At 50.0% G+C, this 14,230-nt stretch overlaps 1 protein-coding gene across 1 annotated transcript in view; it reads left to right on the plus strand.

Moving 5' to 3' along the window:
- The window catches only part of prex2 (phosphatidylinositol-3,4,5-trisphosphate-dependent Rac exchange factor 2), a 256,124-nt gene that overhangs the window by 88,736 nt on the left and 153,158 nt on the right, over positions 1-14,230 (plus strand). Inside the window, 2 exon segments of the mRNA XM_046355953.1 lie at positions 5,764-5,867; positions 6,007-6,056. Coding sequence (XP_046211909.1) covers positions 5,764-5,867; positions 6,007-6,056 — 154 coding nt within the window.

Here is a 14,230-nt window from a genome sequence, read left to right on the forward strand (position 1 = left end):
CTATACCGTATACCGTATACCTACAGTATATTTATCTATACCGTATACCTACAGTGTATTTATCTATACCGTATACCTACAGTGTATTTATCTATACCGTATACCGTATACCTACAGTGTATTTATCTATACAGTATACAGTATACCTACAGTGTATTTATCTATACAGTATACCTACAGTGTATTTATCTATACAGTATACCTACAGTGTATTTATCTATACCGTATACCTAGTGTATTTATCTATACAGTATACCGTATACCTACAGTGTATTTATCTATATCGTATACCTACAGTGTATTTATCTATATCGTATACCTACAGTGTATTTATCTATATCGTATACCTACAGTGTATTTATCTATACAGTATACCGTATACCTACAGTGTATTTATCTATACAGTATACAGTATACCTACAGTGTATTTATCTATACCGTATACCTACAGTGTATTTATCTATACCGTATACCGTATACCTACAGTGTATTTATCTATACCGTATACAGTATACCTACAGTGTATTTATCTATACAGTATACCTACAGTGTATTTATCTATACAGTATACCTACAGTGTATTTATCTATACCGTATACCGTATACCTACAGTGTATTTATCTATAACGTATACCTACAGTGTATTTATCTATACAGTATACCTACAGTGTATTTATCTATACAGTATACCATATACCTAGAGTGTATTTATCTATACAGTATACCATATACCAACAGTGTATTTATCTATACAGTATACCTACAGTGTATTTATCTATACAGTATACCATATAGCTACAGTGTATTTATCTATACAGTATACCATATACGTACAGTGTATTTATCTATACAGTATATCGTATACTTACAGTGTATTTATCTATACAGTATACCTACAGTGTATTTATCTATACAGTATACCTACAGTGTATTTATCTATACAGTATACCGTATACTTAGTGTATTTATCTATACAGTATACCTACAGTGTATTTATCTATACAATATACAGTATACATACAGTGTATTTATCTATACAGTATACATACAGTGTATTTATCTATACAGTAAAGCTACAGTGTATTTATCTATGCAGTATACAGTACATACAGCTGAAAGCTTGCTCTGAATACTGTACCTCTCCTCCCCATCTTCTCTCTCTTCCACCCTCTTTCTCTATCTTCCTCTTTCTTTCTCTCTCTCCTCTCTCTCTCAATTCAATTCAAAGGGCTTTATTGGCATGGGAAACATATGTTTGCCAAAGCAAGCGAAATTGACAATAAACAATTAAAAAAGGACTTTTCAAATTTTGTAACGATGTACAAATAGTAAAGTGCAAAAGTGAAAATAAATAAACATAGACATGGGTTGTATTTAGAATGGGTTTGTTCTTCACTGGTTGCCCTTGTGGCAACATGTCACAAATCTTGCTGCTGTGATGGCACACTGTGGTATTTCACCCAATAGATGCCTTTGTTATGGAAGGTTTGGAAATCTATCTCTATCTCTCTCTCTCTCTCTGTCTCCCTCTGTCTCCCTCTGACTCTCTCCGACTCTCTCCGACTCTCTCCGACTCCCTCTGTCTCCCTCTGTCTCTCTCCGTCTCTCTTCGACTCTATCCGTCTCCCTCTGTCTCTCTCCGACTCTCTCCGTCTCCCTCTGTCTCTCTCCGACTCTCTCCGTCTCCCTCTGTCTCTCTCCGTCTCTCTCCGTCTCTCTCCGTCTCTCTCCGTCCCTCTCTCTCCGTCTCCCTCTGTCTCCCTCTGTCTCCCTCTGTCTCCCTCTGTCTCCCTCCGTCTCTCTCCGTCTCTCCCTCTCTCTCTCCGTCTCCCTCCGTCTCTCTCCGACTCTCTCCGTCTCTCTCCGTCTCCCCCACTCTCTCTCCGTCTCCCTCCGTCTCTCTCCGTCTCTCTCCGTCTCCCTCCGTCTCTCTCCGTCTCTCTCCGTCTCCCTCCGTCTCTCTCCGACTCTCTCCGTCTCTCTCCGTCCCTCTCTCTCTCTGTCTCCCTCTGTCTCCCTCTGTCTCCCTCCCTCTCTCCCTCCGTCTCCCTCCGTCTCTCTCCGTCTCTCTCCATCTCCCTCCGTCTCTCTCCGTCTCCCTCCGTCTCTCTCCCTCTCTCTCTCCGTCTCCCTCCGTCTCCCTCCATCTCCCTCCGTCTCCCTCCGTCTCTCTCCGTCTCTCTCCGTCTCTCTCTGTCTCTCCGTCTCTCTCTGTCTCTCCGTCTCCCTCCGTCTCTCTCAGACTCTCTCCGCCTCTCTCCGTCTCTCCCTCTCTCTCTCCGTCTCTCTCCGTCTCTCTCTGTCTCTCTGTCTCTCTCAGTCTCTCTCTCTCTCTATGTCTCTCTCAGTCTCTCTCCCTCTCTCTCTCAGTCTCCCTCCGTCTCTCTCCCTCTCTCTACGTCTCTATACGTGTCTCTCCGTCTCTCTCCCTCTCTCTCCGTCTCTCTCCCTCTCTCCCTCTCTCCCTCTCTCTCCGTCTCTCTCCCTCTCTCTCTGTCTCTCTCCCTCTCTCTCCGTCTCTCTCCGTCTCTACCTCTCTCTCTCCGTCTCCCTCCCTCTCTCTACGTGTCTCTCCGTCTCTCTCCCTCTCTCTCCGTCTCCCTCCCTCTCTCTACGTCTCTCTACGTGTCTCTCCGTCTCTCTCCCTCTCTCTCCGTCTCTCTCCCTCTCTCTCCGTCTCTCTCCCTCTCTCTACGTCTCTCTACGTCTCTCAACGTCTCTCTCCGTCTCTCTCCGTCTCCCTCCATCTCTCTACGTCTCTCTCTCTCTCTCTCTCTCTCCGTCTCTCTCTGTCTCTCCCTGTCTCTCTCTGTCTCTCTCGGTCTCTCTCTGACTCTGTCTGTCTCTTTCTCTCCATCTGTATGTTTCTCTGTCTCATTCAATTTAAGGGCTTTATTGGCATGGGAAACATATGTTAACATTGCCGAAGCAAGTGAAGTAGATAATAAATAAAAGTTAAATAAACAGTAAATATTACAATCCCAAACGTTACAAAATAATGAAGACATTTCAAATGTCATATTATGTGCAAATAGTTAAAGTACAATTGGGAAGATAACTTAACATAGACATGGTTTGTATTTAGAATGGGTTTGTTCTTCACTTGTTGACCTTTTCTTGTGGCAACAGGTCACAAATCTAGCTGCTGTGATGGCACACTGTGGTATTTTACCCAATAGATATGGGAGTTTATCGAATAGATTTGGATAAGTAGCAGGTATCGGCCTAATTCGGCTCTGCATGCATTATTTGGTGTTTTACGTTGTAAACTGCACCCTTGTCTCACCCATTGCCCTTGTGCAAAAAAACAATGTTATTTTTCAGTTTAATACTACATGTGTTGTTTGAGTAAATCGATTTTATGATGTCATGTACTTTACCCCCAATGCCACTTTGGAGGGTTTTGTAATATAATCCATCATGCCAGAAGGAATCAAAAGCATTCTTAAATCAACAAAACATTCAAATAGTTTTATTAGTGTGTGTAATGTGGTCTGTTCTGTGTTTGGATAAGAGGATACGTCAGAGCGGTTTCCCATGTTACTGATGACACATATTCCTCTATTATTATTAGCGTCTAATTTGTCACTTTTTATAAATATATATATATATATATATTGGGTTTATGAGCTTCCGGTTCCAAATATCAGGGAAGCAGCCCCTCTCCAAAACCAGGTTGAATAGTTTTAAAAAGGCATTGTGTAGTACTGTGTTTTAAGCATTTCACAGCCCACCGCTCTGTCTGTCTGTCTGTCTGTCTGTCTGTCTGTCTGTCTGTCTGTCTGTCTGTCTGTCTGTCTGTCTGTCTGTCTGTCTGTCTGTCTGTCTGTCTGTCTGTCTGTCTGTCTGTCTGTCTGTCTGTCTGTCTGCCTGTCTGTCTGCCTGCCTGTCTGTCTGCCTGCCTGCCTGCCTGCCTGCCTGCCTGCCTGCCTGCCTGCCTGCCTGCCTGCCTGCCTGCCTGCCTGCCTGCCTGCCTGCCTGCCTGCCTGCCTGCCTGCCTGCCTGCCTGCCTGCCTGCCTGCCTGCCTGCCTGCCTGCCTGCCTGCCTGCCTGCCTGCCTGCCTGCCTGCCTGCCTGCCTGCCTGCCTGCCTGCCTGCCTGCCTGCCTGCCTGCCTGCCTGCCTGCCTGCCTGCCTGCCTGCCTGCCTGCCTGCCTGCCTGCCTGCCTGCCTGCCTGCCTGCCTGCCTGCCTGCCTGCCTGTCTGTCTGTCTGTCTCTCCATCTGTCTGTCTCTCCATCTGTCTGTCTCCATCTCTTTGTCTCTCCATCTGTCTGTCTCTCCATCTGTCTGTCTCTCCATCTGTGTCTCCATCTCTTTGTCTCTCCATCTGTCTGTCTCTCCATCTGTCTGTCTCTCCATCTGTGTCTCCATCTCTTTGTCTCTCTGTGTGTGTGTGTCTCTCTGTCTGTCTCTCCGTCTGTGTGTCTGTCTGTGTGTCTGTCTGTGTGTCTAGGCTGTCTGTCTGTCTCCATCTGTCTGTCTGTCTGTCTCTCTCTCTGTGTGTGTGTGTGTGTGTGTGTGTGTGTGTGTGTGTGTGTGTGTGTGTGTGTGTGTGTGTGTGTGTGATAAATAGCTTTGGGTTCAACAAGTGAAGCCTTTCAGAGCAGTAATTTCACCCGTATGCTTTTTATTTACATAGACCAGTGTAGAGCAGATGTCTTATTTAAAACTCTCTCTCTCCTACCAGACTGTTTAGATAACAGCTTACATATAACCATCTCTTCTCACCATGCCGTTTATTTCATATAGTTTAAAATGGCTGCTCTGCGGCTGCGGATTAGGACTGTGTGATGCATTTAGTGTGTCGAGCTGTGGCCGGGGTCCTGTATATCATTTACACTGCACCCTACACACACACACACACACACACACACACACACACACACACACACACACACACACACACACACACACACACACACACACACACACACACACACACACACACACACACACACACACACACACACACACACACACACAGACAGACGGTACCTTTCCCCACGGCTCTGTACGTGTTTTATTTGTTCCTGAAAAGAATTGGGCCTGTGGCCAAGCGGGGTCCTAAATCACTCCCACTGCTTTATTGCTTCCTAACGCCGAGTGAGTCCAGGGGTTTAGACTTGAGTTAGTTCTACTCCCTGGTGGTGAGGCTAGCCTCCTTAACTCCCAGCCCCTGATAGCTCTCTGTCTAACACACACACACACACACACACACACACACACACACACACACACACACACACACACACACACACACACACACACACACACACACACACACACACACACACACACACACACACACACACACACACACACACACACACACACACACTAATGAATAAGTATCCAGGATTGGTTATCATAATAACTGTAATGGAACATGCTACAGTACCAGTACAAGATGCTGATCCAACTGATTTCTTTTCGGAGGGTCTTGGAAAAGTATAGTGAAAGGGAGATGCTTTTTAACACAGCAGCTGTTATCTGTAACCCCTCTGCTTTACAATTTGAATGTTCTCTGACACACTAGTACAACTGAACTGGTTCAGGCATGGTTTGAATGTGATAAAACCTATTATATTTACCAATGCACACCCCCCCCCCGCCTCTCAAAAAAAGATCTTGACTATGATTTGTATGTTGGACCCATGCATAAGTAGTTGAACGTTTTTAAAAGATGAAGATGAACTACAACGCTCCAACCAACCGTGATATCATGCTTCGTATGTATTTCACCTTGCCAATTGTGTCTTCAGTCACAGACAAACACCAGTTCAAGCCAGAGCCGGTGCTGTACCGTTTCCGCTACGACGACGGGACCTACCACCCCAGGAGTGACATGCAGGACGTCATCTCCAAGGTAACCAGTTCTCCTCTTCTGGCGGGTCCGGATGAACAGACACTCATCTTCTCCGTTGTATCGGGAGACCTGTCGCAACATTCAGCTGTTGTCATACTTCTAATCAAATATCTCTCTTCCTGTGTCTCCCTCCCTACAGGGTGTCAGACTCTTCTGCAGGCTTCATAGTCTCTTCACTCCGGTCATCAGGTACAGTACGGTAGGGATGTGTCTCAAGTGACAGCCTTTCCCCTATATAGTGTAATACCTTCGACCAAGGCCCATAGGGCTAAGGTCTGAAGTCGTGCACTATGTAGGGGATAGGGTGCCATTTGGGAGACGCAGAGTAGGCCACGCCAGGTGGCCACTGCGTCTTCCAGTCCATTACACGTGTCTCTCCCCGTCTCTGGCAGGTGGGCCGGCCCAGTGTTACCGTAGCGCCCAGTTCTCAGAACTTTAAATAGCACCAGCACCACAGAGAAGGAGAAATGAGAGGGAAAAATGACATGATGAACTAAATTATGAAGTCATTGTTTGGAAAGACAAGGTTTGAGAGAGAGGAGAGCCAAGGTTTGAGAGCCAAGGTTTGAGAGAGAGGAGAGCAGGGGAGAGCCAAGGTTTGAGAGAAAGGAGAGCAGGGGAGAGCCAAGGTTTGAGAGAGAGGAGAGCAGGGGAGATGGAAGGAGTTGGTGTGGAGGGTTATGGAGTGGGGCAGTACTAGGGATAGTCCTAGAACTATATCTACTACTGACTCCATACAATACTGATGGAGCCATCCACCCCTGTAGCTACAGTAGGAGAGGAGAGGAGAGGGGGTAGAGGAGGAGAGGGGGTAGAGGAGGAGAGGGGGAGAGGAGGAGAGGGAGGAGAAGGGGTAGAGGAGGGGAGGGGAGGAAGGGAGAGGGGGTAGTGGAGGAGAAGAGAGAGGGGGTAGAGGAGGAGAAGAGAGAGGGGGTAGAGGAGGAGAAAGGAGAAGAGAGGGGTTAGAGGAGGAGAGGAGAAAGGAGAGGAGAGGGGGTAGTGGAGGAGGAGAGAGGGGTAGAGGAGGAGAAGAGAGAGGGGGTAGAGGAGAAAGGAGGAGAGAGGGGTAGAGGAGGAGAGGAGAGGGGGTAGAGGAGGAGAGGAGAGGGTAGAGGAGGAGAAGAGCAAGGGGGTAGAGGAGAAAGGAGAGGAGAGGGGGTAGAGAAGAAAGGAGAAGAGAGGGTAGAGGAGGAGAAGAGAGAGGGGGTAGAGGAGAGGGGTTAGAGGAGGAGAAGAGAGGGGTAGAGAATAAATAATATATATAATAATTAATAATAATAATATATGCCATTTAGCAGACGCTTTTATCCAAAGCGACTTACAGTCATGTGTGCATACATTCTACGTATGGGTGGTCCCGGGATCAAACACACTTCCCTGGCATTACAAGCGCCATGCTCTACCAACTGAGCTACAGAAAGGAGAAGAGAGGGTAGAGGAGGAGAAGAGAGAGGGGGTAGAGGAGAAGAGCAAGGGGGTAGAGGGGGTAGAGGAGAAGAGCAAGGGGGTAGAGGAGAAAGGAGAGGAGAGGGGTTAGAGGAGGAGAAGAGAGGGGGTAGAGAAGAAAGGAGAAGAGAGGGTAGAGGAGGAGAAGAGAGGGGGTAGAGAAGAAAGGGGAAGAGAGGGTAGAGGAGGAGAAGAGAGAGGGGGTAGAGGAGAAGAGCAAGGGGGTAGAGGAGAAAGGAGAGGAGAGGGGGTAGAGGAGGAGAAGAGGGGGTAGAGGAGGAGAAGAGAGAGGGGGTAGAGGAGGAGAAGAGAGAGGGGGTAGAGGAGAAAGGAGAAGAGAGGGATTAGAGGAGGAGAGGAGAAAGGAGAGGAGAGGGGGTAGTGGAGGAGAAGAGAGAGGGGTAGAGGAGGAGAGAGAGAGGGGGTAGAGGAGAAAGGAGGAGAGAGGGGTAGAGGAGGAGAGGAGAGGGGGTAGAGGAGGAGAGGAGAGGGTAGTAGAGGAGGAGAAGAGCAAGGGGTAGAGGAGAAAGGAGAGGAGAGGGGGTAGAGAAGAAAGGAGAAGAGAGGGTAGAGGAGGAGAAGAGAGAGGGGGTAGAGGAGAGGGGTTAGAGGAGGAGAAGAGAGGGGGTAGAGAAGAAATAATATATATAATAATTAATAATAATAATATATGCCATTTAGCAGACGCTTTTATCCAAAGCGACTTACAGTCATGTGTGCATACATTCTACGTATGGGTGGTCCCGGGGATCGAACCCACTTCCCTGGCATTACAAGCGCCATGCTCTACCAACTGAGCTACAGAAAGGAGAAGAGAGGGTAGAGGAGGAGAAGAGAGAGGGGGTAGAGGAGAAGAGCAAGGGGGTAGAGGGGGTAGAGGAGAAGAGCAAGGGGGTAGAGGAGAAAGGAGAGGAGAGGGGTTAGAGGAGGAGAAGAGAGGGGTTAGAGGAGGAGAAGAGAGGGGGTAGAGAAGAAAGGAGAAGAGAGGGTAGAGGAGGAGAAGAGAGGGGGTAGAGAAGAAAGGGGAAGAGAGGGTAGAGGAGGAGAAGAGAGAGGGGTAGAGGAGAAGAGCAAGGGGGTAGAGGAGAAAGGAGAGGAGAGGGGGTAGAGGAGGAGAAGAGGGGGTAGAGGAGGAGAAGAGAGAGGGGGTAGAGGAGAAGAGAGAGGGGGTAGAGGAGAAGAGCAAGGGGGTAGAGGAGAAGAGCAAGGGGGTAGAGGAGAAAGGAGAGGGGTAGAGGAGAAGAGCGAAGGGGTAGAGGAGAGAGGAGAGTAGAGGGGTAGAGGAGAGAGGAGACAAGAGGGGTAGAGGAGAGGAGAGAGGAGAGGAGAGGGGTAGAGGAGAGGGGTAGAGGAGAGAGGAGACGAGAGAGGAGAAGGGTAGAGGAGAGGGGGAGAGGGGTAGAGGAGAGATGAGAGGTGTAGAGGAGAGGGGTAGAGGAGAGAGGAGAAGGGTAGAGGAGAGAGGAGAGAGGAGAGGAGAGAGGAGAAGGGTAGAGGAGAGGGGGTAGTGCTTACAGGACAGTACTTTACACACACTTCTAACAGTACTTAGGCATTAACACAGTGGCTATAAGAGAAAGGTTTCTTCCATCCAGTATTGATGGAGTCATCAGCCCCTGTAGCTACAGTCTCATTAGAGTTCAATCAAAGCATCGCCTCAGGCCATTTCATGTCCAACACAGACATCCAATAACAGAAACACTGCCTCTGTGGTGTAACACATTAGCCAGAACACCATGCAATCATCCCAAATGGCATCCTATTCAATAGTGCTCTGGTCAAAAGTAGTGCACTACACGGTGCACTACTTTTCACCAGGGTCCGTCGAGATCCGGTAAAAAGTTGTGCACTATGCAGGGAATAGGGTTCTATTTGGGATGCGGCCAGTGTCAAAAGTGTCAGAGCTCAGGATATAAAAGCATTTGGTGTCATAGCCCATATCAGTCGACACGTCTCTTATCCTCTGTAGGCGAGCTGGCAGACACATGCACCCCGGGCTGGCAGACACATGCACCCCGGGCTGGCAGACACATGCACCCCGGGTTCAACGCATCCAGCTACGGAAATATTCATTCAACACGCCTTCTGAACAGACTAAATTGAAAACGGGTGCGATCTGGGTAATCCTGGCACGCCCGCTTCCTTCGCCACAGTACACGAAGCGGACCGTTGCTCAACGGAACAGAGTGTCGATGGACAGTTGGGATGAAGAGCGTGTTAACTGACGCCACGTCCGCTTCCTTAGTGTTGTTTGTGTAACAATATAAGAGAACATTAGGGGACATTACTCTGTCATCCGGCCAGCATTGATAGAGTCATCAGCCCCTGTAGCTACAGTCTAACACCGTGGAATCATCCCACATGACAACCTATTAAGGGAATAGGGTGCCATTTGGAACACAGGCACGTATAGGAGCAATATCGACCTCCTAAAAACAGCTTAATTTATTAAACATTGCGATCGATTGCTTGAGAGTCGAACGGTCAGTTTCAGATGGAATGTTAAAAGCGTCCAAATCGATGTCTGCTTTCCACAGCACCTCTCTGTGTTTATGTAGGTCACAGCCCAAACGCTACAGACCCACTAAAGGCCATAGGATCAATATAGACAGACACGTTGCATCGGTCACACGTAAGGGACTGTGTCACTTCTATACATTCCATTTCAATGCCCACACCCCATGGCCCTTACAGACAGGGTGTCAGTCTTTGTAGCTCTGCTGAATGGATGTTACACCATGACCAACTGTCAGGAACCACACCATGGTGGGGAAGAGGAGGAGAGGAGAGAGATGAGGAGAGGAGGTGGAGGAGGAGAGAGGAGGAGACCATGGTGGGGGATAGAGGAGGAGACCATGGTGGGGGGTAGAGGAGGAGAGGAGAGAGATGAGGAGAGGGGGTGGAGGAGGAGAGAGGAGGAGACCATGGTGGGGGTAGAGGAGGAGAGGAGAGAGATGAGGAGAGGGGGTGGAGGAGGAGACCATGGTGGGGGATAGAGGAGGAGACCATGGTGGGGGGTAGAGGAGGAGACCATGGTGGGGGGTGGAGGAGGAGAGAGGAGGAGACCATGGTGGGGGATAGAGGAGGAGACCATGGTGGGGGGTAGAAGAGGAGACCATGGTGGGGGGTGGAGAAGGAGACCATGGGGGGGGGTAGAGAAGGAGACCATGGGGGGTAGAGAAGGAGACCATGGTGGGGGATAGAGGAGGAGACCATGGTGGGGGGTAGAGGAGGAGACCATGGTGGGGGGTAGAGGAGGAGACCATGGGGGGATAGAGAAGGAGACCATGGGGGGGATAGAGAAGGAGACCATGATGGGGGATAGAGGAGGAGACCATGGTGGGGGGTGGAGGAGGAGACAATGGTGGGGGATAGAGGAGGAGACCATGGTGGGGGATAGAGGAGGAGACCATGGTGGGGGATAGAGGAGGAGACCATGGTGGGGGGTAGAGGAGGAGACCATGGTGGGGGTAGAGGAGGAGACCATGGTGGGGGGTAGAGAAGGAGACCATGGTGGGGGGTAGAGAAGGAGACCATGGGGGGGTAGAGAAGGAGACCATGGGGGGGGGGTAGAGAAGGAGACCATGGTGGGGGTAGAGGAGGAGACCATGGTGGGGGTAGAGAAGGAGACCATGGTGGGGGTAGAGGAGGAGAAAGGAGGAGACCAGAGAGGAGGAGACCATGGTGGGGAGAAGAGGAGTAAACCATGGTGCGGTGTGGAGGAGGAGACCATGGTGGGGAGAAGAGGAGTAAACCATGGTGGGGTGTGGAGGAGGAGACCATGGTGGGGAGAAGAGGAGTAAACCATGGTGGGGGTGGAGGAGGAGACCATGGTGGGGGGTAGAGGAGGAGACCATGGTGGGGGGTGGAGGAGGAGACCATGGTGGGGAGAAGAGGAGTAAACCATGGTGGGGGGTAGAGGAGGAGACCATGGTGGGGAGAAGAGGAGGAGACCATGGTGGGGGGTAGAGGAGGAGACCATGGTGGGGAGAAGAGGAGTAAACCATGGTGGGGGGTGGAGGAGGAGACCATGGTGGGGAGAAGAGGAGTAAACCATGGTGGGGGTAGAGGAGGAGACCATGGTGGGGGGTAGAGGAGGAGACCATGGTGGGGGGTAGAGGAGGAGACCATGGTGGGGAGAAGAGGAGGAGACCATGGTGGGGAGAAGAGGAGGAAACCATGGTGGGGGGTAGAGGAGGAGACCATGGTGGGGGGTAGAGGAGGAGACCATGGTGGGGAGAAGAGGAGGAGACCATGGTGGGGAGAAGAGGAGTAAACCATGGTGGGGGGTAGAGGAGGAGACCATGGTGGGGAGAAGAGGAGTAAACCATGGTGGGGGGTAGAGGAGGAGACCATGGTGGGGAGAAGAGGAGGAAACCATGGTGGGGGGTAGAGGAGGAGACCATGGTGGGGAGAAGAGGAGGAGACCATGGTGGGGGGTGGAGGAGGAGACCATGGTGGGGAGAAGAGGAGGGGACCATGGTGGGGGGTGGAGGACGAGACCATGGGTGGGGGAGAAGAGGAGGAGACCATGGTGGGGAGAAGAGGAGGAAACCATGGTGGGGGGTGGAGGAGGAGACCATGGTGGGGGAAAGAGGAGGAGACCATGGTGGGGGAAGAGGAGGATACCATGGTGGGGGAAGAGGAGGAGACCATGGTGGGGGTAGAGGAGGAGACCATGGTGGGGAGAAGGGAAGGAAACCATGGTGGGGAGAAGAGGAGGAGACCATGGTGGGGGGTAGAGGAGTGAACCATGGTGGGGAGAAGAGGAGGAGACCATGGTGGGGGGTGGAGGAGGAGACCATGGTGGGGAGAAGGGGAGGAGTAGAGTTGAAGTTTACAGAAAGTCCTGCTGGTAGGCTCAGCTATGTGTCTGCCATTAAATAAGTTGTACACAGAATAGTGTACTGTACATTAACTTAAGAGAGTGGTGGATGACCCTGTCAATCTAGCTTTGTTGACACAGGGTAGAAATATGCCTAAGGTTTTGTGAGGGAGAGACAGACGGAGAGGGAGAGAGAAAGATTGTGAGAGAGCGAGAGAGAGAGAGTGAGTAAGTATATCCCTCACAATGCATTCCTGGCTCTGTGTGTGATGAGTGCCTCTGCCGTGTGTGTATCTTTCACAATGGGTCTCTGGCCCTTGGAATGCCAGGCCTCTAATTGGAGCGTTCAGCCCCTACCTAATTAGGTGGAATTTCCTGGCTGACGAAGCGATTGTGTGTGTGTGTGTGTGACGCCCCCGCTTTCCCCACAAGAAAGCAGTGAATCCGCCCCCACAACCGGGTCCCTCGGGCCATTTTAGTGTTACACTTCTCTCCTGTAGGGATACATGCAGCCCCCGCTGCTCCAAATGGCAACCTAATGCACTACCTTTGACTTGGCCCATTTGGGACGGAGCCCTACACTTCTACCGGCTCTAATGACAGGACACACAATGATGTGGTTTGAACCGATCAATTCCTATGGATTGTAAAATAATGAAAGGTATGCCAGTATGCCTGCCAGTCTCGCCTTGCTGGACTGGGCCTGATGATGATGATTATTTATTTTAGGGGGGTAGATCAGCTTTAATATTGCAGATAGATTGTAGCTTCCATCAATGTAATTGTCTGCATCATTTCCAATCCCCCATATATATATATATATATATATATATATATATATATATATATTTGTCATTATATACATACAGTACTGGTGTGAAGAGTTAGAACACCTTCTCATTCAGGGGGTTTTCTTACACCGCGGACACATAGCAGCTTTTCAGCACTTTCAGTTATTTCTGTTTCCCCCAATTAGTGCGACGGAATATCGGCTCAGAGTATCCCTTTGCAGAGTCCATAAAAATGAGAATCAGTTACGGGTGGGTGTACGATATGGACACGCTGCCTTTTCCAATGGGCTGCGTAGCAATTCTCCACCCACCTGAACCCTTTCTCACATTTAACAGTGCCCGGAAACTCACTGCAGCCATTTTAAATCCATCACAGGGAGTTTGCAAGTGCACACTTCTGGAAAAGGACGGAGAATTGTGTCTTAACCCTAAGAGGCGACCGGGCTGCCTCCCATTTAGAGGGAATGTAGTCCAGAGGACAGGAGGCAAGCTGAAACTCCTCTCTGACCTTAACCACTTTTCAGCCACTAGCTCTTCAGTTCAGCTCTGCCTCCTTATGCCAGGCATATGGCTTCCCGCTGGCCCAGTCTTTACCCCTCATTTTTCACTCTGACAGTCTACTCTTAACCCCCCCCGTAGGTCCGTCCGTACCCCCAGGCCCGCCCGCTAATTCAGCCTCCTGCCTCCCTGGCTCTTTTCCTGGAGGTCTGGGCATGGCACAGCAGAGCAACGTGCCTAACTAACAAATACCATACATCACACCACCCCCGCCCTCATCAGTGTCCAGACCCGGTGTCTAACACAGTAATACAGTTGAATGTCCCACTATGGTTGTGGTGGGACTGGACTTCCCAGCCCTGACCAAAGCCCCTGTGTGTCCGTAGGGAGATCCCTGTGTTCATGGGAAAATCACCCACCGACGCGGTTCAGTCACATTTCCTGGTCTGTGTGTGTGTGTGTGTGTGTGTGTGTGTGTGTGTGTGTGTGTGTGTGTGTGTGTGTGTGTGTGTGTGTGTGTGTGTGTGTGTGTGTGTGTGTGTGTGTGTGTGTGTGTGTGTGTGTGTGTGTGTGTGTGTATGTGTACGCGTGCGTACAGTATGGGTGTGTGTCACAGTATGGGTGTGTGTGACAGTGACATTCCCTGGTCTGGCAGGCAGAGGAGGGGTCAGCTGACTGAGTCAGTCATAGTGGTAACACTGTGATAACACACAGTCCCAAATATCACCCTGTTCCCTTATAGAGTCAAGCGTAGTGCACTATGTAGGGAATCGGGCGCCGTTTGGGATTCAGACACAGTACAC

This window comes from Oncorhynchus gorbuscha, linkage group LG07, assembly GCF_021184085.1.
Source record: "Oncorhynchus gorbuscha isolate QuinsamMale2020 ecotype Even-year linkage group LG07, OgorEven_v1.0, whole genome shotgun sequence".
In the NCBI taxonomy this organism is placed as follows: domain Eukaryota; kingdom Metazoa; phylum Chordata; class Actinopteri; order Salmoniformes; family Salmonidae; genus Oncorhynchus; species Oncorhynchus gorbuscha.